We start from the raw sequence: 25,086 nt of genomic DNA on the forward strand, positions 1-25,086 counted from the left end.
TGCCCCACCCCATTCCCAGACAATTCCTGATTTAGCCACGTGATTGAAGTAAAAAGAAAGTTAGCTGTTTTATTTTTTTTTTCACTTTAATTCCAAATCCCAAGACTAAATGGTTCTCAAACTTCTACTCAACTGGCAAGAGCAGTGGTTAATCATCAAAATCTTCTTTGCATGGAATAGGACTTTTTGACCATCAATTCTCCCCTCCCCATTCTCCAGTAGGAGTGTAAGAAGAGCTAGTGAGAAATCATGATCCTGGAACATTTATTTTGAGAAAGAGTAGCAGAGGAGCTAGGAATCTTTCCAGTTCAGCAAGGGGGAGTGGAGAAGACACGCTGCCTCTCCCTCCCACCCCCAAACATCTCATGGTGGCCCCTCTCTAGATTGCTTCTGCTGCCTTCATTATGACTCTCCTCCTCACCCTGCCATCTGAGTCTCTGGACTAGTCAAGCTATGAAGTAAGCTGAGAGCTTTTAGAGAGAGAAGCTACATTCCTCATAGCATTATAGACGAACTCCAATTGAACTGAATTTCGAATAGAATGGATCTATTCTGTAAAATTGGTGGAGACAAATCAATTAACAGCGTTTTTTCTGTTGTATCTTCCCAGGGTAGAGCTGTGTCTTTGCCAAACATGTTTTCCTCACTAAGACTATGGGAAAAATGGGAGTCTCATATCCAAATCTGAACTAAACTCAAAATAAGGGACTAGTTAAAGCCACAGAATCCTGATAAAGCTTGAAAATTAGCTCAGACTTGAGCCCCAGTGCATATGTGAGATCAGTAAAGTAGCTGCCAACACAAAGTCTCCCAGAGGGATATATGTGTGAGCACGGAAAATGAGAATACAGTAGAAGGGCAAAATTCTTCCCATGGGATTTTGTTTTAAATAAACTGGAATTTCATGGTGACACTTTGGAAGATTAAAAAGAACACTTTAATTTTCCTTCAAAAAATATTTTAAGCAAGAAGCCAACAATTGGGAAGAAAACAGACTAGGTAATATTCATCCACAAGAGAGAGGGCAGCAAGAGGACAGGGAAACCTTTAAATTGTAAAATCTGTATGGAAATGAAGCAACTGAATGGGTTAACTGCTCCTTCCTGACTGATAGATTTTGAACGTTCAGGCAGGGGTATGTATTAGTCTTGGAGAGAACTCAGAGGATGTAGAAAGGCTTGCTGAGTAGAAGAGGAAATTAAAAGCGAATCTCTTTTACTCTGTTCACATGGCATGCATTTTACAGACATTAGAAATAATTTTCCTGTTTTAGGCTACCCCATCAGTAAATATTTGTAGTCAGAAAAAATGCCATTTTACTTGAATGGGGTATAACATCACTATATTCCAAATGTTAATGTTCACTGAGTTTAAATCACGAAGGGTTCCAGAGAGAACTGGCAAAAATTGATCTCAAAGAGCATGTTTCAGATACAATAGGTAGTCCCACCTTTGCAGTTATTTAAAATTTCAGGAGCAGTGCACTGAATTAATTTCTCAAAATTAATCACCTGAAGATATTGGATTAATAGACTACCTCTGGACCAAAAGAAACAATATTTTGAGTGATTTTTCACTTTAGGATCCCTATGCCAACATCAATCAATAGTATTTATTGAGCATATGTGGGCAGAACACTGGACTCATGTTTAATATGGCAATAACCATGCATGCTTCCTAATGGAACAGTATTTTGCCACAGTAATTCTATGTCTCATTTAACTGAGCAGTTATGGAAATGTGTGCGATTTTTAAAAATAGAACTTGGGTCTAGAGGATTCTAATTTTCAGAGGGTAGGAGAAGGGAAAGGAGAACCCTCAAGTATCAAGTAATAATGAACAATATGAGGCTCAAATGCGGTATTTTAAAACTTTTTGATTCATTAAAAGCCAGGCATCTGTGCCAGCCAACTCTGAAAGGAAGAACTGTTCTTCAGCCATTTCTTCAGTGCAGCAGATACAGACATAAGCTTTGTCCACTGACTCTACAAGTCTGCTTATATTTACTCTTCCCAAATAAGAATATTTCTTGTGCTCAATGCATGGAAATTCCCAGTTCCAGTTTTATCTGGATTTTATTCTATGTAATTTATGCACGACAAGAACACGGTTCCAACCTCATATCCTCAGTTTTTCCAGCTAACCTCATTAGGTTTTTAAAGTCACAATAGTATAATCTGGGTTTTTAAAGGTTACAGTTACTTGGGCTCACTGGTTTAAATTTTTCTAGAAAACAGGGACCTAGAATATATGTCTCCCACCTACCAAATGTGCTGCGAGCAATGACACTATATATATATGTGTGTGTATATATATATATGTGTGTGTGTGTTTTCAATGGTGTTTGTTAGGCGCTTACTATGTGCCAGGCACTGTACTAAGCACAGGAGTAGATACAAGTTAAGCAGGTTGGATGCACACCATGCCCGACATGAGGTTCAGATTCTTAGTCCCCATTTTACAGATGAGGTACAAAGAAGTTAAGTGACTTGCCCAAGGTCACACAGCGGTGGAGTGGGGATTAGAATCCAGGTCCTTCTGACTCCCAGGCCTAAGATCTATCCACTAAGCCATATTGTTAGTTTTGTGGTTAATCAGTGCCAAATTCCTCTCTGGAACTTCTTTTAGGGGCTGGGAACCACTTATTATTGTACATTTTTACAAACACTTTGGTTGCGGAAAACGGTTGGCAAGCCTGCAAAGTGCTTTACAAATTCACCTTAAATCGACAGATGAAAAGCCTGCTTAGGCTCAATTTGTACATGTAGAATCTGAGGCTCAATCAACAACTTAATCAGAGTCACCTGCACCAGAAGCCAGTGGAAAAAACCTCTTGAGCTCTAGTCGATTAGAAAGTCGAGGAAGGCGGTGAGACTGGTGAAACAAGACAACTCAGTCAGGCATCTGAGAAACACCTTGGCAGAAAGCAGAAGGGGCCGGTTGGGCAAGTGAACTCACTCTACTCCATGGCCTGAAAACAGGTCCTACCTGGAATGGTTGACAAAAAGCAAGATGGGGCAGGGAGTGTCCCAGCTGGTCTCACCACCTCTTCCCTTCCCTTCCTCATTTTACTTTTATCCCATAACTTTCCCCTCCTGCTCACCCCCCATTTTACATTTGTTTTACACTGCAGCAGCTCACACCCTGTGGGCTTTCAAGCTTATCCTTGAAGCAGCGTGGCTCAGTGGAAAGAACCCGGGCTTGGGAGTCAGAAGTCATGGGTTCTAATCCCTGCTCCTCCACCTGTCAGCTGTGTGACTTTGGGCAAATCACTTACCTTCTCTGGGCCTCAGTTATCTCATCTGTAAAATGGGAATTCAGTCTGTGAGTCTCACATAGGACAACCTCATTACCCTGTTATCTACCCCAGCGCTTAGAACAGTGCTCGGCACATAGTAAGCGCTTAACAAATAGCAACATTATTAGTAGTAGTACCCTGCCTCATTCTCATCTCTCCTGCAACTGCCCTCTCACTAGAATCCTTATCCCTGCCTGGAACTCCTTCCCTTCCTTTAAATCCAGCAATCTGCAGCTCTTCCCAAAGCCTTTCTGAAATCATACCTCCTCCAGACTGTAATCTCTCGTGGGCAGGGAATTCTTTATTGTTCTATTGTACTTTTCAAGTGCCTAGTACACTGCTCTGCACCCAGTAAGTGCTCAATAAATATGATTAAATAAAGACAGTGTTACCCCCAGCTCAGCCGTGCTTGCCCCAGGCCTACGGTGTTGATGTTTTAACCTCCTTAATCCTCCTAGTGAGAGGGGCTCTCTCAACACCCATTAGGGTAGGGCCCTTTCTGAGACACCCCCACCCCCCTTTAAATGATATTTAAGTGCTTACTATGTGCCAGGCTGTACTAAGCAGTGGGGTCGTTTTCTTCTTCTTCAAATGCCATGGAATCATTTCCGATCCATAGCGACTCCATGAACACACCCTCTCCAGAATGTCCCATCTTCTGCCATTTCTGGTATGAGAGTCATTCATAAGGCCCTGGGGTAGATACAAGTTAATCAGGTTGGGCACGGTCCCTGTTCCATGTGGGACTCACACTCTTAATCCCCATTTTACAGAAGAGGTAACCGAGGCATAGGGAAGTGACTTGCTCAAGGCCTCAGAGCAGACGGGGGGGGGGGGGCTGAACTAGCATTAGAACCCGGTTCTTTTTGATTCCCAGGCCCACGTTCTGTCCATTAGGTCACAGGGCTTCGGGCTCATGGCACTGTGTCTAGAACACGGGCCTGGGCGTCAGAAGGTCATGAGTTCTAATTCGCCCTCCGCCCCTTGTCAGCTGTGTGACTTTGGGCAAGTCCCTTCGCTTTTCTGGCCTCTGTAAAATGGGGATGGAGACTGTGAGCCCCGTGTGGGACAAGAGAGAGGGTCCAGTCCGATTTGATAACCTATGGATTATTACCGAAGGGAGGAGAGGTGCCCGGGCCAGAAGGGCGGGGGGGGGAGGGGGGCGGGTGTCGTGCGGAGGCGAGGCCGCGGGGTGGCGCCCTCGTCCCGGGGTGAGGCGGGCTCCGTCCTGCCTCCCGCCCGCCGGCTCCGTGACGTAGCCTGGGGAGGGAGGGGGAGGCGGGAGAGGGGGAGGGGCAGAGTGAGGCGGCCGGGACAGGTTCGGGGAACCGTCGACGAAAGGGCCGCCCCAGGAGCGAGGGCAGGGGAGGTGAGGAGTTGAGGGCGGGCGGGGGGGCGGGCGACGACGTGTGACGTGGGGGCGACGTCGGGGGCCGCCGCGGGGCGCGACGTCAGAGCGGCCAGGGTGGGGTGACGTCACGGACGGCTGGGCCGGGGGGTGCGTGACGTCAGGGGCGACCGGAAGTGCAGGGCGCGCGCGGCGGGTGGGTGTCGTCAGCGGCCGGAGCGCCGGCCGGCCCCCGGGGGCAGCCGCTCGGGCCTCGCCGTCACCCGCTCCTCTTCCTCCCGGCCGGAGGAGAAGGAGAAGGAGGAGGAGAAGAAGGAGCGGGCTCCATGTTGGGCAGCGGCCCTGCTTTTCCCGCTGCCGCTCGTCGTTAAGCGGGCGTCGGGCCGGCCGGCGTCGGGCCGGAGCGAAGATGGAGGCCCCGCCGCGCCCCGCCGGGGACATCATGAGGCGAAACCCCCAGCAGGACTACGAGCTCATCCAGCGGGTGGGCAGCGGCACCTACGGGGACGTCTACAAGGTGAGGACTCACGGGACCTTCCTTAGGCCTGCCTGCCCTCCCCTTGCGTTTGCCCCCCCCCCCGTTAATAATAATCATGTTGGTATTTAAGCGCTTACTATGTGCAGAGCACTGTGCTAAGCGCTGGGGGAGGCGCGGGGTCATCAGGCTGCCCCTCGTGGGGCTCACAGGCTTCATCCCCATTTTACAGATGAGGTCACTGAGGTGATTGCTCGCAGCCACACAGCTGACAAGTGACGGAGCCGGGATTCGAACCCACGACCTCTGACTCCCCAGCCCGGGCTGTTGCCACTAAGCCACGCTGCACTCAACCCCCCCCCCCCCCGGCACTTTTGTATCGATCCTGAATGTGCTTTTATTTCTATTAATGTCTGCCTCCCCCCTTGACTTCAGCCTTGTTGTGGGCAAGGCAACTTGTCTACCAACTCTGGTTATTGCGTCCTCTCCTTGGCGCTTAGTACAGTGCATCTCACCCGTGAGCCCCTTGTCGGGCAGGGATTGTCCCTGGGGCCGAGTTGGACTTTCCAAACGCTTAGTACAGTGCTCTGCACATAGTAAGCGCTGCATAAATGTGAATGAATCGTAAGTGCTCAATAAATACGGTTGATTGGGGGCGGGTTGGCCTCCCCCCCCCCTCCCCCACACCCTTCGCAGCTAGTGTGAGCCGTTTCCTGCAGGCAAGACCCGAATCCAGCCTTGGAAGCGGCTGGTGAACTTTTGTTTTTTTGTTGTTGTTTTTTCTCCTGCTCGTGGAGTATAAAGTTGTGTGGTTTATGAGTTGACACCCTAAAGACTTTGGCCAAATGGATTAAGTTGTCTCTCCCCCCAGCGCCTAGTCCAGTGCCCGGCACAAAGTAGGCTCTTAAGACACCAGAATAAATATTGTTCTTAGAGAATCTTCCCGTATTGATTGAGCGCTTACTGTTGTGCAGAGCACTGTGTTAAGCGCTTGGTTTTGTAGGAAATCTCCACAGGAGGGACTGTGGAGTTTGGTGTGTCTTGTTCAGTAAGTTCTTTTTTTTTTTTTTAAAAGCAAACGAAGAGTCGGGGCTGTCCCTCTTTCTTGCTCTATTGTACTTTCCCAAGCGCTTAGTACAGTGCTCTGCACACTGTAAGCGCTTCAATACGATCGAATGAATGAATGACACGGTGATAGACTGAGAGTAGTTGTCGCCGTGTCTGGAGACAGTAAACTCCTGGTGGGAAAAGGTCTACCAACTCTCTTACGTGGTACTCGCCTAAGCGTTTGGTACAGTGCTTTGCACCCCGTAAACGCGCTCTAAATACTATTGACTGAGTAATTTCCACCTGCCCAGGACCTCCTTCGTTTAGATGTGGAAATCTCTCCCTAGATATAACTTACCTGTCAACAATTTACCATCTTGATGCTCATTTGGACTTCCTGAGGGGGAAGAACTGGTCATTGATTGTCCATAGGAATGGACATTAGAGATTCCCGGCGAACGTGGAAAGGTATGAAGGGAAACAGTGTGGCCTAGTGGAACTCGCAGAACTTGAGTTCTAATCCTGCTCTGCCACTTGTCCGCTGGGTGACCTTGGGCAAGTATCTGTCTGTTTCCTCTTCTGTAAAATGGGGATTAAATACCTGTTCTCCCGCCTACTTAGACCATCAGCCCATGTGGGACATGGACTTGGTCCAAATGGATTAATTTGTATCTACCCCAGTGCTTAGTACAGTGCCTGGCACAAAGTAAGCTCTTAAGACCCCATGGTAAATATTAGTATTAGACTAGAGAATCTTTTACTTTTGTAGGAATACTATAAACTTAATATATTTCCCTAGTCCACAAAGGCATTTACCCTTTAGTATACCCAGGATGTTGTCTGATTTTTTTTTTGTTTTTTGAACGTAGATTATTCTGAGTGAATGAAATGGTACTGATTCATTTGGTTGACCTGGAGGCTGGATCTCGTGTTACAATTTATCATAAATTTGTGGCGAATAAAAGCCAACTTTCACCAAATTTGCTTACTTTTGCCATGCGTGTACTGCTCAATTGCATGGGTCTTTCTGAGTTTGTATTCTGGTACTATAAAATATTTTGCTATGTGAATTGTTAACTTTAGGCATACCATTTTACAAGTGATTCTGGGTTATGGATTTTGTCAGATATTTAGGGTAAAATAAAGCATATTAAACCCTTTGATAGCAGGGACCGTGGTCTCCCAACTATATTGTATTCTCTCAAGTGCTTAAAATAATACCGGTGCACAGTAATCTTTAATTACCATGGATTAATAGGTCAAGTGTCCAAAGTATAGATAGATTCTTATTAAATAGTAAAAGAAGCATGGTTTACTCTCCTGTAGATTTGAGGTAAATCTTCATGTAGTGTGAGATTTGTGCACTCATCAAAGAACTTATGATATGGTGTTCTTTATTCATTTGAATAAACTCTTAATATGTTAATATTCATCATAGCATCTGCCAACTCTGCCTCTGTAGGGGATAAGGAGTTTTGTCTGAGTATTTCTAACCACTTTTTTGGCCATTATAAAAATCTCTATCCTTGATCCAAGGCCCTTGTCTGCCAGCTGATGCCTCAGAATTAAACATTTTGTATTCTGATGATGACTGTTGTATCTGGCCATTTTTATAAAGGCCACTTTATCACATAAAGAAGGAGGAAAGTTAAGAGGACTTTGAGACTGAGCTTTCACTCATGAAAAGGTTTAGCAATTTCTAGAGGTGTAATCGCTCCATGGAAGTTGTGGTTCACACCTTCAGGAGATACTCCTGCCCATTGGTGTTAGGTAGTCAATCAGTTCACTCTCTTCTTCCACTGCACCTCAGCTCACACGCTTTATTCCTCTCAAGATAACTTACTCTCTGTGCCTTGTTCTAGCTGCTGATCACTTGTTCATGACCTCCCTCCCCCTTCACTCTACTAAGTGCTGGGGTAGATAGAAGATAATCAGGTAGTCCCCGACCCACATGGGGTTCACAGTAACATCTGATGGTCATCTGCTCTCCCCATTTTCAAAGCCCTCCTGAAATCACGTCTCCTCCGAAAGGCCTTCCTTGATTTATGTTTTTTCCTCCCCTCATAATTCCCCCACTGCCATTTCAGCTTGCCGTGTACCTAAACATTTGAGTACTCCTCCCAACCCCCATCATAACACTTATGTTATGCGTGGCTCAGTGGAAAGAGCACGGGCTTGGGAGTCAGAGGTCATGAGTTCGAGTTCCGCCTCTGTCAATTGTCAGCTGTGTGACTGTGGGCAAGTCACTTAACTTCTCTGTGCCTGTTACCTCATCTGTAAAATGGGGATTAACTGTGAGCCTCACGTGGGACAACCTGATTACCCCGTGTCTACCCCAGTGCTTAAAACAGTGCTCTGCACATAGTAAGCACTTAATAAATACCAACATTATTATTATTATTATTATGTACATATTTTTTTTTACTTTCTCCTATCTGAAATTATTTTAGCATATCTCCCCCACTAGATTGTAAGCTCCTTGAAAGCAAGGATCGTATGAGTTAACTCTGTTGTTCTCTGCCAAGAGCTTGTTAGAGTGCTCTGCGCTGTCTGCTCAATAAACACTATAGTTAGATGGAAAAGTTGCCATTTGCAGGAAGTTGCCCAGTCCCAGTAACTCTGGATTCTGAACTGATTTATAGATCATGTTGACATATTGTCCATAACAAACCAGCAAGCTTCCTTAAGCAAAAATGCCATTTCAATTTACCATTTGAAGTTTCCTCCTAGTGAAATAGTCCGGGATGTTGATTCAAAGTAAAGGACAACAAGAGAAGGGGTTGGGGATCGGAAGTCCAATAGTTTAATTGCAATCTCTCATATAGGCTCATTTTTGGTATCTAAGGCAGAATTTCCCCCAGCACTGTTGTCTCTTGCTTCTGAATTCCACTTTTCTCCCTCCCCAGCCCAGCCCTAGCCATCAACCGTTGCTGATTTCCTGGCAGGGTGAAGTGCTGATGGGAGGGGCACTTGTGCCCTCACCTCCAGTGTCCTTCTCCAGCTCTTCCGCCTCTTTCGCCTGCTGTTATCTGGCCGGGTGGGGTAAGGAATGGGAAAGGTGCTGCTGGATGATTAGCCCTTCTTCCTCACCATAACCAATATCTGGTGGTTGGCTCAGGGCCTTCGTAGCTGTGGAAGCCTAGAATTATCTGGTACTTGCCGGCCTCTACGAGATTGGTGATCCCTGCTCCCCAGTCTGGATCAGGGAAGTTGGGGTCAGGACTGGAAACATTTCAGCCCTCATTTCTGTCTGGAGCATTCTTGAGATTGTAAACCCCTTGAGGGCAGGCGTTGTGTCTAGAGGGATTCAGCCTCTCTTTCTGTCTCCCAAGTGCTTAATGCAGTTCTCACTGATTGATTGCTACTGTGAGTGTAGTTAGCCCCTGGACTATGCAAGTCCCGATAGCTCCCAGGGACAGCTGCATATGCCAGGAGGCTGCCAATCAGTGCTGTGATTAGACTGGGTGGACCCCAGATTTTTCAACCACTTGATATATTTTAAATTGAGCTCTTCTTCCCTGCCTCCAGGCCCATCCCTGTCCTGCCTATTCTACACACAATGGTACAGATCATTTTTCAGAAATGCTGATGGGATCATCTCACTCCTTCAGCCATTGCTTACATAAGCAGTGTCTCAGGAAATGTTCTGCAGGTTGCCAGCCCTGCCTGTTTTCAAATAAACCTAGGATTAGGGGGAGGGCCAGGGGTGTCTTTAAATTCTCTGCAGCAATGATGATCTAGCTGTTGCCCCGGCCACCAGACCTTGAGTCAGATCACAGCTGTAACAGAGAGCCCACCCCATGGACCACTTGAGATGTTTCAGCAGGCTGGATTCAACCTTGAGCGAGAATTGACCGTCTTTATCCAACAGTTCTTTTATGATGTGCCCTTTCAGAGTAAGAGCCTAGGTGGAAAGGAGAGAGAAGATAAGGGATAAGCGCCGCTTCCAAAATGTGCAGATTGCATTTGTGGAAGGCATTTTTTGTGCACATTCCTCGATTGCCCTGATCTGGAGCTCTGGGTGGGACCTAGCCCCAGCTCCTTGCCTGCAAGCCACCCAGACAGGGTAGGGAAGTGGGGAGTAAGAGGAAGATGAGGAGGAGGCGTAATGGTATTTATTGAGCACCCACAGGGCTCTGTGCATTGTTCTAAGAACTTGGAAACACAAAACAAAAAAAAATGTCATGTTCCCTGCCCACAAGGAGTTGCACTCTAATGGGGATAAAGATACTTTCCCTTTCTTTTCAAGGTAGTGAAGAACTCGGTTAAGTCTCAAATAGTCATTTTCCCTAGGTGGATTATTAATTTGTAAAGGAGTCTTGAAAGTGTTGTTAGAAAGTGAAGTAATGTTATGACTGTTTATCATCTCCACTTGTAAATCAGTCATACTCTGGTTGTCTCATTTCATAGGGGTTTCTTCTGTTTGGGGAAATCGTTTTTTAAAAAAATTCTGTGCTTGCCATTTGGGACCTGGTGCTTTAATTAAAAGGCCTCTACAGAGATTTGAAACACTTGATTCTATTTTTAGCTCAGTTTTTGATCTAGACAAAGTTTTTTCACTTTCAGTGCCTAAATTTTCCCATTTGTCAATTGAATAACTCCTACTTGTCTCAATTGTACTGAGAAAATTACTGACCAAGGCCTAAAATGCATTGAATCAATCAATTATATTGAGTGTATACTGTGTGCAGAGCACTGTTCTAAACACTTGGGAGAATATGATGTAACAAAGTTGTTAGGCACAGCGTGTCGTAGTGGAAATAGCACAGGCCTGGGAGCCAGAAGGACCTGGGTTCTAATTTTGACTCCATCCCTTGTCTCCTGTGACCTTGGGCAAGTCATTTTGCTTCTGGGCCTCAGTTACCTTGTCTGTAAAATGGGGATTGAGACTGTGAGCCCCACATGGGACAGAGACTGTGACCAACCTGATTTGCTTGTATCCACCCCAGCGCTTAGTACAGTGCCTGGTACATAGTAAGTGCTTAATAAATACCAGAGTGACTTTTATTATTATTTCGTCATCACAATGAGCTCACAGTCTTGAAGTCCTAGAAGAAAACTAAGCAGTAAAACTTAATCACGCTTTAAACTTGCTCATGTATGGATTATATAATTCTGTATATATATCATTTCAAAGAAGTTTATGTTAGAGTTAAAGTGCAGTATGTGTAATCAATTTACAATGATCTTTGGAAACCTCTTATGTATCTAGTGTAGATTTAAACTTTGTGTTTGCTTTCAAAGTTAAAAAAATTGCTTTTAATGAAATTACTCCATTTCTTATGATAAAACTATGGTTTATAATAAGAGTGGTGTTCAAGTGCTACTATGTGCCAAGCATTGTTGAGAGAAGCAGGAAGATAATATTGAAGCCTAGAACACAATGGCACAATGTCCTCTGTGGGGTTTGTAGCAAAACCACCACCTAATGTTTAGTAAGTATGAACAGGTAAATGTGGTTTCACAGAAGAAACACTGACAATTTAAATTAAGATAGCTAGAGATAAGATGTGTTCACACCCCAACAGTTTTGTCTTCCTCCTAAGTTTGAAAAATTATATTTTCTAGCATATTTTTTTCCCTATCTAAAGTTTGAAATGTTCTTTAAAATTACAGTGTTAAATCCTCCCTTCCTCTTTAAAATAGGGGAAGAGATTAACATGCTGTACTGAAGCTCCCTCGGTCAGGAATGACTAGCATCTTGAGATTATTTTTGTTATTATTAAAATAATGATAATAATAATAAGCACTATGTTCCAAGCACTATACTAAGTGCTGGGGTGAATAGCACTCAGTCACCTTGCCCCCTCTTATCTAACCTTGCTACTTTCCTATGGCAACCCAGCCTGCACACTTAGCTCCTCTAATGCTAACCTAGTCACTGTGCCTCAGTGTCATTTATCTCATCACTGACCTCTCGCCCACATCCTGCCTCTGGCCTTGGATGCCTTGCCTCTTCATATCCGACTGACAATTACTCTCTCTCCTCCCGCCCCCCAACACCCCCCTAAAGCCTTGTTGAAGGCTCATCTCCTCCAAGAGGCCTACCTCTTTTCCTTTTCCTCCACTCCCTTCTACATCACCATTTCTTGCTTCCTTTATTCATCACCCACCTCAGCCCCACAGCACTTATATACCTATCTGTAATTTATTTATATTAATATCTGTCTCCCCCTCTAGACTGTAAGCTAATAGAGGGCAGGGAGCGTGTCTGTTATTGTACCCCCCATGTGCCTAATACAGTGCTCTGCACACAATAAGCACTCATTAATTAGGATTGACCGATTAATTGACATGGACTAATTCCAACCTGATTAGCTTGTATTTACCCCAGTGCTTAGTACAGTGACTGGCACACAGGAAGTGCATAACAAATACCACAAAAACAAACAAAATTGACTTGAGAAGTGGACTTGGTTAGACACATGGAGCAATTTATAGAATCAGTGGCTTGTCAGAAGTAATATGAAGGACGATACTTTAAACTCGTGGAGCTTGAAGTTGTTAGCTGGTCTTATTAGAAACATCTCAGTTTCCTCTACAGTGTTGGTGTCCAGTTGGCATACTGAGAAGAGATTTAAGGAAATAACCTAATACCTGAATTGCTCTGTAAATAAGAGTAAGAATTTGCTGTTCATTGGGATCTAGAAATCCTTCTCTACCTTCTTTTCTCCTGCAGTTAGTTCTGTAGACTCAGGGCTAAAGAATAGTATTCAAAAATTCAGTGATGTTTGTATGAATGAGTAGTAGTCTTTATATCCTCAAACCATGGGGCATGTTTGCACTGTGTTCCTCCTGTATTCATGGCCATAGCGAAGAGTGGCTCAGACTTCTAAACACAGTCATACAAGTGATCTTTGCTCTTGGTATTTTGGGCAGGGGACATGTCTACCCACTCTCCCAAGCACTTAGTACAGTGCTCTGCACACAGTAAACGCTCACTAAATGCCATTGATTATGTCTGTGATTGCTGTCATTGGATCATTGGGCCACCTACACCATGTAAAGCACCGTCCCCTCACTTGGAGCTTAGAAAGTCAAAGACATTCTTGCCTTCCAAGTTATCTGGGTTAAAATGTGGTAACAGAAAAATGAGAGAATCGCTAGTCGGGATTAGTATATTGGGAGTTCTGGGCAGTCTTCAGAAGTGTGAGCTGATGGCAGGATGCAAAGACTTTGTTTTTTAATCTTTTTTTTAGTAAAAGAATGTATACGGAAAGAATTTCATTTCTATGTCCCATGCTATCTTTAAATGGATTAGGAAAACAAAAAAATCTTTCAAAGCCAAACTGTCTTTGGTTGTGCCGTGAGAAATTGCTTTTCGTTCACCTTTGGCAGTTGAGATTTACATGGAAACTAAGATTGATTTAGCAGTTTCTTTTCCTGGGTTGGAAACTTCTCAAGTTAATCAGAACCACCGTTTTAAAGTTATATTTCAACAGCTTTGATGGAAGTTACGAAGGATCTAAATGTGATTAATTTTTTAATTAAAGTCATTTCCTAATACTCTGAGAATACAGTATGACTATCTTCCTTGGGACATAGGAACGCCAGAGAAAATGATGCTTCCTGATTATATTTTTAATTAAAATATTTAACCTCGTGTGACACAAAATAAATTAAATCTGAAACTTTTCCTGTGACTAAAATTCAGTTGCTGGGAAATAAAGAACTCAAGGAAGTATCAACATAAGAAATGGACATTTTCTATCATTTGGATTAGAAATTTGAGAAGGAGCATGGCCTAGCAGAAAGAACGTGGAACTGATAGTCAGGAGACTCAGATTCTAATCCCAGTTCTGCCACTTCCTTGCTGTGTGACCTTGGATAAGTCACAACCTCTCTGTGCCTCATTTACTTTATCTACAAAATGATAAAATACTAAGTGTTTCTATTGTATTATCTCAATAACTATGATTGATTGATTGCTAGGTATCCCTCTTAAATTGTGAGCCCTGTGTGGGTCAGAGTCTGTGTCCAGTATAATCATTTTACATCCATCCCAGCACTTGCCATCTAGTAAGTGCTTAATAAATTTCGTGGTTATTCTGTGACATTGTCCCTGAGTACAAGGGACAAGCAACTCTTAGTTTACTCTGTATTTCATCTTTTTCACTTAGGAAGATTTCTTTCTGAATTAGTAGGAGTACAGTTTTGCACCGTGAAGAAACATTATCCTAGAAAGCTGGGTCTTAAAAGTATTTTTCCTGAAAGCTTCTAACTAGGGAAGGTGACAAGTGGCTTCCTAACTAAGAATTTGCTTTACTTGTTTTTATTTTTCTTTTGCAACGTTCTATACAGTTTTTATTAAACTTTTTTTCCGCTTTTTGAAGACAAAGATAGGATTTATAAAAACGTATTAATGCACTGCTCTTTTGTAAGAAGTAGTTTTATTTTAGAGACAGAGAAAGGGATCTTTTCACTGAATTGAATTTGTGAAGTCTCTGGAGATTTTTTTTTTCTGAAAGCCTTTGAGTCCATTATAAAAGAGCCTGGTACTGCTTTATATTTGCAACATGCAGCTGGAAAATTACTGACTGCGAAGAATTGCTGAATGGTTCTTCATTTTTGGATAAAAGAATCTGTCTGCAAAACAGAATGAAGTTAGATGTCTTTTCCTATCACTAGGGTACAGTTTACTCTTGCCATTTTACTCATATAACTAGATTTTCTTATGTAACTAGGATTCACAGTTACACTAAAGTGTAGTGATGATTCTGCCACAGTTAACTGGTGGCACCTGGAATTGAAAAATAGATTTTTGTTGTCATACATATATTTCTGGAATTTCTTACTTGCCCTCTGGTCAACCCATTCCTATCCAAAATTTTGTGAGGAACAGCTCAGCTCAGTATCCTTTAGGATTTCGCCCCACCCCCACAGCTTTTATGTACATATCCTTACCCCCCCCCCCCCCCCAATCCACTTGTAATTTATTTTAATGTCTGTCTCCCCTGCTGAATTGTAAATCCCTTGAGAACAGGGTTTGGGTCTACTTTATCATACTTTCCCAAGCACTTAGTACAGTACTCTGCCCATATTAAGAGCTCAGCAAATACCATTGATTAAATTGTGATGGCAAGGTGACTTTGAAAAAACATCCCTCCTCCACTCCTCTTTTCTCCGCTTTTTTGGTGTTTAGTCAACGTTTTGCATCTTCCCCATTAACAGAAGGATCAAAAAGTTCCTTCAAGAATAAAGGCTCAAGGATTTTTGTTTCATTTTGCTTTCCAGTTGGTGTTTGTTCAGTGTTCCTCTCATAGTGTTCTTTCCCATTAGGGTTGTGAATATTATTGAGAGGGCCAAAAGTAATCAGGGAAATAACATTTATCGGTAATCCCATTCAAAATCAGGGCCACAAAAGCCACTTCAAGGCTAAGTTCCAACAAAGTGGTTGTAAGAGTAAATTATTTTATACGCCCAGTGTTCATATTGAGGAAAACCCTCTAACTGAAGGTGCACAACTATTTCTTCCCACACAGCATCATTACTTCTCCAGACAGAAACACATTGTCAGAAGAGTATATCCCATTGTTTCCAAAATGATTGAAGGAGTATTCGTGTCTAGAGTCTGCCTCCTAAAAAACAAGCAGTGTGGCCTAATAATAATAGGTATGGTCTTTGTTCAGCACTTTACTATGTGCCAAGCACAGTATGAAGCACTGGGGTAGATACAAGATAATCTGATCCCATATGAGGTTCATATTGTAAGGAGAAGGGAGAAAAGAGGTACTGAATCCCCATTTACCAGATAAGGGAACTGAGACACTGAGAAGTTGTAATCTGCCCAAAGTCACACAGCAGGTAAGTGGAAGAGCTGGGATTAGAACCTAGGTCCTCTGGCTCCCAGGCCTGTGTTCTTTCCACCAAGCCACTTGGGGTGACATGCCCCGTGATATTAGCATGTTATAATGTAAGTAATGAATTGATTGGGAGATGAATTAATACTATACTAAAATTTGACTGCTAGGATTTTATAGAAAATGTGTGAAATATGACCATTTCTCTCAGGTTTCTGGCAGTTGATTGTCATCTCCTCAAAAATGCATTGGCAGAAATTGAAGAGGGATGCAGTATTTTAAGGAACAATAAAATTATTGAATTCATCTCAGTGTATAGCTCTTGGTACACTGTTCTAGCAAAATACAGTTTAAAATTGGTATGCATGAAATGCGCCCATAAAATAGACAAAACAGGGCTGAAATGGTAAAAGCGAGACTGATAAAGCTTCAAAAATGTAAAAAGTGGTATCAGGTAACCTATGCTTTTATAATATTTGTTGAGATAATAGCGTAATATAATTGACCTTTATAAGATGACATGCTCCTATAACTTTTTATAACTTTTTCTTGCATTTTTAGGCCAGAAATGTACATTCAGGAGAGTTGGCTGCAGTAAAAATTATCAAGCTAGAGCCAGGTAAGTTTTATACCCTTTAAAACATCTTCCTCCTTTTTTTTTAATTGCTTTAATCTTTTGAAATACACCAGAAAACCTTTTTTTGTGTTGGAAAGATTAAGTTAATCAAGAGCTACAGAATATTCTATGGAAAAGGCTTTCCACTATTTTTCCCCCTCGTCCAAAACAGATCAGGTTTTTAGCAATGTAACAAGTGTCAGTTGATAGATTTCAGGACCGAGGACCTACATAAAAGGAATTGATAAATTGATTCCAGTGCTGGTGACTTGTGCGGTGAGTGTGTAGGTGGGCAAGGATGCAGCACATTGAAGTGCGTGCAGAGATTTGTTGGGTATTTTTTTTACATACAGGACCCATTTAGAGCCAAAGTGACTGGAATATATTGCCAATACTGTACCGTAGCACCATCATCCAAAAGATGGTTACCTTGGACACCACTGTGGTTTTTGCCTCCAGTGTTTGCCAGCTGTTTTTCAGGATCCCTTCTGTATCTTTCCACCTCATGGAACGCCCTAGCTGCAGCTTCAGTCAGAAGCCTTCCCCACTCTTTATGGCCCCAGCAGGTATTCCCCTATTGTTTGTTGAGTCTAGACTTGCAGAGCCTTGCTCTTGTCCTTGGACCACCAGCAGGACTAGCATCGGGAGGGGCTAGTGAACTGCTGATAGAAGTCAGAGTGAGGGTAAGGTGATGCTGACAAGCTTTATAAGGCTTTCTAGTCTTCCTCAACTTTTATGAATTTTACTTGTTTTGACAGAAGCTATGTAGTACTTCAGTTGTTTTCAAGTCACCTTCCTCCTCGCCCCCATTTCAGTGCTTGAAAACAACCCCGAGCATTTTTTTTTTCCCAGCATGATCTCACCTATTTCCCTCCACATTTGAACCACCATGTGTGGGCTGTTTGTGGGTGGGTTGAGTTTTAAACTCTTACTTAAGTTTTGCCTTATCTCATTGGTTGAGCTCTTAATCCACTGTGTGCCCATCATCCTCCCCCTCCACCCCAACCAATCCCTTTAGGATCAGCCAAGCATATTTACAGAGTATATTTATATAATGTGGGCCGAGCACTGTGATAAGCACTTGAGAGAGTACAATATAACTGAGTTGGTAGACATGTTCCCTTTAGGATGAGAGAGGTTGGATTTATACAGACTGTATAGGATTAAATTTTGGGCTAATATCTAAGGTCTACTTAAGCCCCAGAGTATATGATAGTCCTTGGTAGAATGAATATATATATATATAATGTCATTCAAAGTTCAAAGAAAAGACATTATACTGTATCAGAGTGGCCAAATGTGGCTGAAAATTCATTCATTCATTCAATAGTATTTATTGAGCGCTTACTATGTGCAGAGCACTGTACTAAGCGCTTGGGATGAACAAGTCGGCAACAGATAGAGACGGTCCCTGCCGTTTGACGGGCTTACAGTCTAATCGGGGGAGACGGACAGACGAGAACAATGGCAATAAACAGCGTCAAGGGGAAGAACATCTTGTAAAAACCGATGGCAACTAAATAGAATCGAGGCGATGTACAATTCATTAACAAAATAAATAGGGTAACGAAAATATATACAGTTGAGCGGACGAGTACAGTGCTGTGGGGATGAGAAGGGAGAGGTGGAGGAGCAGAGGGAAAAGGGGAAAATGAGGCTTTAGCTGCGGAGAGGTAAAGGGGGGATGGCAGAGGGAGTAGAGGGGGAAGAGGAGCTCAGTCTGGGAACGCCTCTTGGAGGAGGTGATTTTTAAGTAGGGTGCCAGTGTGACACTGGCAATCCTTTTCTTGTTTTTGTGCAGATAAATATTTTCCCCTTTTCCACTGTTGCATTTACCTGGCACTATTTTTATTTCTCCATCTGAGACATACCTTCTGGAGGTCTTTAGTTTGAAAGTCTCCCATTTTTAATTGCTGCATGCAGGACTATTCTGCTTTCTAACTCTGCCTTCCAATTGTCCAGAGTTCTGTGTTGTCTAAGATTTTTCTTTCTTCTGGCTCATTTTGGTGTCTTGCCCTCTCCCTCCCCACAGCTCACACACATAATCTCTCCATTCAGCAGCTAATTACATATATCTTTCACATCTCACCCAACGAAAGAGTACTTTGGCGTTGCCTGGACTAGCATGTCTCTGTAATCCTGCCTAGCCACGTAATGTTAATACCATAGAGGAAGACCTCTTGAAACTTCCCTGAAGTCATTTTGGTCCCTTTGAAAAGTCCCAATCTCATAGCAAGAGCCCGGCCTTAGGAGTCAGAGGTCGTGGGTTCTAATCCCGCCTCCGCCACTTGGCTGGGTGACCTTGGGCAAGTCACTTCACTTCTCTGGGCCTCAGTTCCCTCATCTATCAAATGGGGATGTAGACTGTGAGCCCCACCTGGGACAACCTGATGATCTTGTATCTACCCCAGTGCTTAGAACAGTGCTTGGCACGTAGTAAGCGCTAAACAAATACCAACATTATTATTATAGCTGTTAGAGAAGCTTAGACACTGCCATTGATCTAAAAGCCACTAGTGTGTGGTCTCAAGTGTGCACCTTTTGTCAGTTTCCCAAAGAGCCTGTTAATCTTCCTGATTCAGTTTTCTGCTCTCAGTCTACACACTTGCCACCATCAGACAGTGTGAGCATTCAGTTCAGTGTCATTAGTGGTGATCTTTGGTCCTGTGTAAGTTGACCATTTGGAGGTTTGTATATATAACCTTGGTCTTCTTTAGACTATTTTCAGACAGTAGAGCTTAGTACAGTACCTGGCACATCGGAAGTGCTTAGCAAATACTATTAAAAAAAAAGTGGGGTTTTGCTGATTCTTGAAAAGTGGTTCATAGTCATCTTCAGGTCCTCAGGTGGGTGTGTTTTTAGAGCACAGTCATCAGTGTGTAGAAACTACTTATTGAAGGATTTTCAATGGTCGTTTTAGCCTGTTGAGTAGGGAGAATTTCCCAGCAGATCAGAATCTGATTCAGAGTACTATTTCCAGATTTCTTGTGTCCTTAAACACCAACTGTAGAATAGATTAGGTTTCGACTTGATAGAACACCACCCTGCTTAACTAGCTTGGGTCTGAGGAAAGGATTAAACAAGGTTCCACCAATTCTGATGTGGCCAACCATATTGTCATGGGTAATTGTATAGTTATAGTGTGGGAAGTTAACTTTTCAGGGAGTTGGTTGGGTAGCAGATCTATGTCCATAAAATGGTTTTATGTGCCAAGATATTTTTGGTTAGTTGTATGTTGTCATTCTCTCTCCCATTTTAAGCACTTAAATTATAAATAAATGTAATCTTTTAAGAGCCAATTCTGAAATTCCAGAGTATTTTAATGGACAGCTAAGTGCTCTTAAAACATGACAATGCGTACTTTTAAAAATGCTTCCAGGTGAGACTTTGCATTCCTAGCTTCCCACATGGCTGCCCTGCTCTAGCACACTAGAGTGCCAGAGTGTGATGGTTTGGAGAAAAAAGGGTCGTCTTTCAGACTACAGAGTGGGTTCCCCTGACAAATCTGGTTAAACTTGTCACTGATTAAAATAGACTTGAATTATAAGGATAATATATAATCCATCTGTAGGAGGAAGTGACACCTTCTAATTGTAATGTTAGCTAAGACTTTAAAGATACCTTTTGCTGTTCGGGAAATTCAGGCAATCATTTGAATAGTTTACTATCTATCCAGACCTCACTAAGTCTGAGGTTTGCTGGGAAGGAAAGAGATTAGCAAAAGTTACATGGACATATACCAACGTGGAGAACTGTTTGTTTTTGGTTGGGGGGTTCTTGCTTAATGTTTCTTGGAAATAAAGAAGGATCATTGCAATTGTAAACTACTCAACAGTGATGGCCATCATAGAGACAGGTTAAATTCTCCAGGAAATTGTTGCTGCGACAGCAGACCGTTCGAGAGTATGCTTATTGGTAAAGTGGTCTCAGGTCAGGTGGGAGCCCTGGATTTCATTTTTTTGCCCCATCTGATGAATAGTGTGAAAGTTGCATTTCCATCAATCACTGAATAAATTTGTGACCTGACACCAAGTGGGGCACATTTGCCCAGGGGTTTAAGTGTGAAGACTAAAGGAAAGGATGAGAAGCAGTGTTATGGTGAGACATGTTAACGGAGAGGGAGGAAATGGACAAAGCCAAGGACTAGTTGTAGGAATAAGACAGTGAATCAAAACCTGGGTTGGAGGTGATATGGAGTGGAGCCAATTATACATTAGCGGTTTACAGGAAACATGACTGTCACTGGGAGGTAAAACCATGTGAACTTCCGTTGGAGGGAAAGAGCATCTGGATGGAGCACCTACTCCCTGTCAGAGCTCACATTGGGCTTTTTTTTTTTTTAAAAAAAAAATGGCATTTGTTAAAGCGCTTACTATGTTCCAGACACTATACTGAGCTTTGGGGTAGATAGAAACTAGTCAAGTTGGACACAGTCCATGTCCCACTTGGGGCTCACAGTCTTAATCCCCATTTTACAAATGAGATTAATGAGGCACAGAGAAGGGAAGTGACTTGCCCAGGGTCACACAACAGGCAAGTGGTGGAGCTGGGATTAGGACCCAGGTCTTTCTGACTCCCAGGCCCGTGCTCCATCCATTAGGCCATGCTGCTTCTCGTTGGGCTGTCCTAATAACAAAACATAGGAGTGTTAGCTGCCCCTGGCAGCCCATCAATGAATTGAAAGAGCACGTTGAGCCTAGGATGGTCTTGAGAAGCAAGCAGCGTGGCTCAGTGGAAAGAGCACGGGCTTTGGAGTCAGAGGTCATGGGTTCGAATCCCACTCGGCCACTTGTCAGCTATGTGACTTTGGGCAAGTCACTTAACTTCTCGGTGCCTCAGTTCCCTCATCTGTAAAATGGGGATTAAGACTGTGAGCCCCACGTGGGACAACCTGATTCCCCTGTGTCTACCCCAGCGCTTAGAACAGTGCTCGGCACATAGTAAGCGCTTAACAAATACCAACATTATTATTATTATTGAGAGGCCTCTGGTATTTAAGCACTAACTTTGTGCCAAGCTCTGAACTAAGCACTGGGATAGATACAAGATAATCAGGTTGGGCACAGTCCCTGTCTACATGGGGCTCACAAGTCTAAATGGGATTTAATCCTCATATTACAGATAAGGAAACTGAGGCACAGAGAAGTTAAATGCCCAGTCCAAGGTCACACAGCTGACAAATAGTGGAGCTGGGATTAAAACCCAGGTCCTCTATCAGGCCACGCTGCTTCTCTGGTCACCATGGGAGTTCCTATCAGGCCAAGGGTAAGTCCAGATGAATCAGGCCTCTGGTCTGATATTTTAGTGTATGAGAGGGATGTGTTTTTATCATTGAGCACTTTAAAAAAAAAAAAATTATCTTTTGTGTTAGTGTTGGACCAGTGGATGTTTCTGCTGACGTGAAAGCCCCACTCACTATCATCGTTTCTGCAAGAAATGAGGCTAGGGTCTAGTCATCAGTTTTTTTTTTCCTATTCTATTTCCTAATAAGTCCCGAAGAAAAGTATTCATAAACTAAAAGACAATTATTAAAAAGTACAGCTTGTGTAGGAATATGTAACCACATATGCTGCTTATCCACTTTGCAGTCCGTGTTCCAGTAGGTGTAAACCGCAAGCGGGATTGAATGTGACTGCCTAGGTTGCTCCTCCCTGCCCTCCTTGAGGAACAAGTCTTCTTTTAGAGTTTGGGCAGACCCAGTCCTGCCAGACCTGGCCGGGGTGGCATTTGACCATCTTCTCAGAAGGGAGTCAAGCTCTTCTCCCCCAGATAGAAAAAGCATCAAGCCCACTTTTACCGTCCCAGCAACTTTTCACAGACACTTCTCTTCCAAGTAGCAATAGGCATCTACCTATTTTCAGTAAACACCAGTAGCCTGGAGCCCAATTGTGTTAGGGATGTCTTTTCAAATTAAAATTCATACTTATCTGAGCTTTTAAAAGTCTGACCTGATTTCTTGAAAGCCATGAGCCAATGGGCCATGTTAATGAGGGTGGCTTTCTTCCATGATGTTTTGAAGCTAGTCTCTGTACTCTGTGGAGAATGTTAATGGAATCGTACATAATGTTCTAAAACAAAGGAATGCATACAATCCAAATGGTGGGATTTTATGACCCTTAAAGGAACTAGGTGAGAAAAATCAACTTTTTTCTGTAAAAATGTAAAACATTTGTGTCCTTCCTTTTATAGTAACTAGTATCCGAACACTTTTCCATACATTTGACCTAGTAATAGTAATTGTGTTATTTAAGTGCTTGCTATGTGCCAAACAATGTACTAAGCCCTGGGGTAGAGACAAGATAATTAGGTTGGGCACAGTCCCTGTCCCACGTGGGGCTCACAAGCCTAGTAAATTGGAATCCTTTTTTCCATTTTGTGTATGGGGTGTTTTTTCCTCCCTTTGGGCCCACAAATCAATCAGTGCTATTTATTGAGTGCTTAGTGTATGCAGATCACTGTACTAAGTGCTTATCCACAAGTGAAACTAACCTTATTGTGAATAAGTTGCTTTTGTAAGAAGATACATTTTTAAAATTCCAAAAGGTTTTTCATGTTTTTGCCATTGGTTTAACAGCCGCACTAAAGTTGAGAAGAAGATTTTTTTCACATCTTTTGGAAAGAACTTGGGCTATTTAGTTTGCCTTGGTATTTTAATGAATTTTCCCAACATTTGGTTCAGATGTTTCAAATAATTTTGGAGCCATCTCCATTTCAGAAAAGAACTTAAGACTGTATTCAACAGCTTCTTGGGAGTTGTACTGAAGCCAAACAAATCAACAGCACTTCCTCATATGGGTTTAGCAGATGAGCTTTTTACTGGGTTTGTGTTTCGACATGAAAAGATAATTACTTGCCAATATGATTCCTTTTTTTTGTTTTTGAGAGCACAGAGTGGTAAAAAAAGATGATGATTTAAGATGAAATGAAACCACAACAATACTATAAATTTTAAATGAATAGCGCAATTTGTGGGTAAACTATACAAGATAGGTATTACACCACAATTGCAAATAGGGAGATTATGATGTTGAGTTTTTGTCTCACTGAAGATAATCCCTATAAACAGAGCGCTCTTCTCTCCCCTCTCCCCCGTGCAATAGCCCTTTTGGGACATTTGCCCCTCTCCAGCTTCAGGAGATCTGTGAGTTGCTTGATCCAGGACTCACAGTTTAGTGTGGGACTCCTAGAAACAAGGTGTCACAGACTCGGTCCAGCAGGGTAGAAAGCAGTTGATTGAAGAACAGCAGGGCAGGGGAGAAGTTGGGCTACATTGGCTGCTGAACTGCGAAGGAAGGAGACAGTTGGTTGAAGAACTAAGGTACCTCCCAGTAAGAAGTTTCATTCCTTGAAAACCTCCTTCTTCTGGGTAGGCCCAGAAACGATAATCTCCCACCTGAGGCCCCCTAGGAATGGTCCTGCCTGTGACTCAGGAATAGCCAGAAGCTCAACTAGGTCTCCTGAGTCCATGCAGCAGTTTTTGAGATGCTCCTGCATCTCAAAAACCTTTCCTTCTGTTATTTCGTTGTAAGTGAATTTTTTTTCATTAGGCAGCTTCCTGCAATTTGAGGCTACTTTGTTTAAAGTTTATTTTTGGTTTGAGATTTATGCAGAATTAAGGGGGCTAGACTTACATTACTATCTATCCTCAGGCAGGAAAGACTCCCCATCAGTAGCATCATCTTCACATCCAGAGGAACCTGCTCATACACTCTAATGGAGAACTACTGATGAAGAGCTTTTATCTACATATCTATTTTTGCATAAATTTCTGAGCTGAGAATCCTTAAATCAGTATACAAAGCTGCAAGCATTGGCACTAGTGTCTTTAAAATATTTTTTTAGTTTAAGATTGCCAGCATTTTGCTTGCAATTGTATATACTGATTGGTTATTATTTCTGAAGCATTTTCAACTTGGTAATGTGTGCAAAAATAACTTTGAGGTTGATCTATTCAGTGATGGCCTTAAGGTTGTTGGAATTCTGGGGATGAAAATCATTTGGCTTTATTTGGATGACTAGGAAGCAAATCAGATTTCATTGCAATTTGGAAACAGGTTATGAGTAGATGTTGAATTCAGATCTTAGTAAATGACACTGAGTAACTATTTAGTTACGATAATTCCAGTCCTGAATGGCCAACCAAGCAAGACATTTGTATTCCCATCTATGAAAATGCTTTCTTGTTTTCTCTTCTCCCCCTCAAACGTCAAGTAGATTAAGAATGAATTGGTAGGGGAAAGCTTCAGTGTAAAATTCCAAAAAGAATTTAAAGAGAATACTTGCATATTGAAAGATAGTGAGGTTCCTGTAAACTGTATTCAATATTTATTTGAGTTTCCTCTCTTAATGAGCCTTTACAGCAAGTCATGGAAGTCGACATTTCACTCAAAAACATATTACTGCATAGTGGCTTAGAACATTAACTGGAGTGCAGGTGACATTGGAAACTAGGATGGAAAAGACAGACAATAGACTCTTCTAGTCTTGTATATGGTAGTGTAG

General features: G+C 42.7%; 2 protein-coding genes across 3 annotated transcripts in view; one reads left to right on the top strand and one right to left on the bottom strand.

Moving 5' to 3' along the window:
* ATL1 (atlastin GTPase 1) overlaps positions 1-2,735 on the bottom strand; it is a 42,260-nt gene extending 39,525 nt beyond the window's left edge. The window contains exon 1 of the mRNA XM_039914015.1: positions 2,720-2,735. The gene's annotated coding sequence lies outside the window, so the exon portion shown is untranslated. The remainder of the gene's footprint in view (positions 1-2,719) is intronic.
* A 2,111-nt stretch (positions 2,736-4,846) lies between these two features.
* Positions 4,847-25,086, top strand: part of MAP4K5 (mitogen-activated protein kinase kinase kinase kinase 5) — a 64,653-nt gene continuing 44,413 nt past the window's right edge. For both annotated transcript variants that reach the window (XM_001515094.4, XM_007663051.2), the window contains exons 1-2: positions 4,847-5,163; positions 16,530-16,587. In XM_001515094.4, the coding sequence (XP_001515144.3) occupies positions 5,056-5,163; positions 16,530-16,587 (166 nt within the window). In that variant the 5' untranslated portion in view covers positions 4,847-5,055. The remainder of the gene's footprint in view (positions 5,164-16,529; positions 16,588-25,086) is intronic.

Source organism: Ornithorhynchus anatinus, chromosome 14, assembly GCF_004115215.2.
Source record: "Ornithorhynchus anatinus isolate Pmale09 chromosome 14, mOrnAna1.pri.v4, whole genome shotgun sequence".
NCBI lineage: Eukaryota > Metazoa > Chordata > Mammalia > Monotremata > Ornithorhynchidae > Ornithorhynchus > Ornithorhynchus anatinus.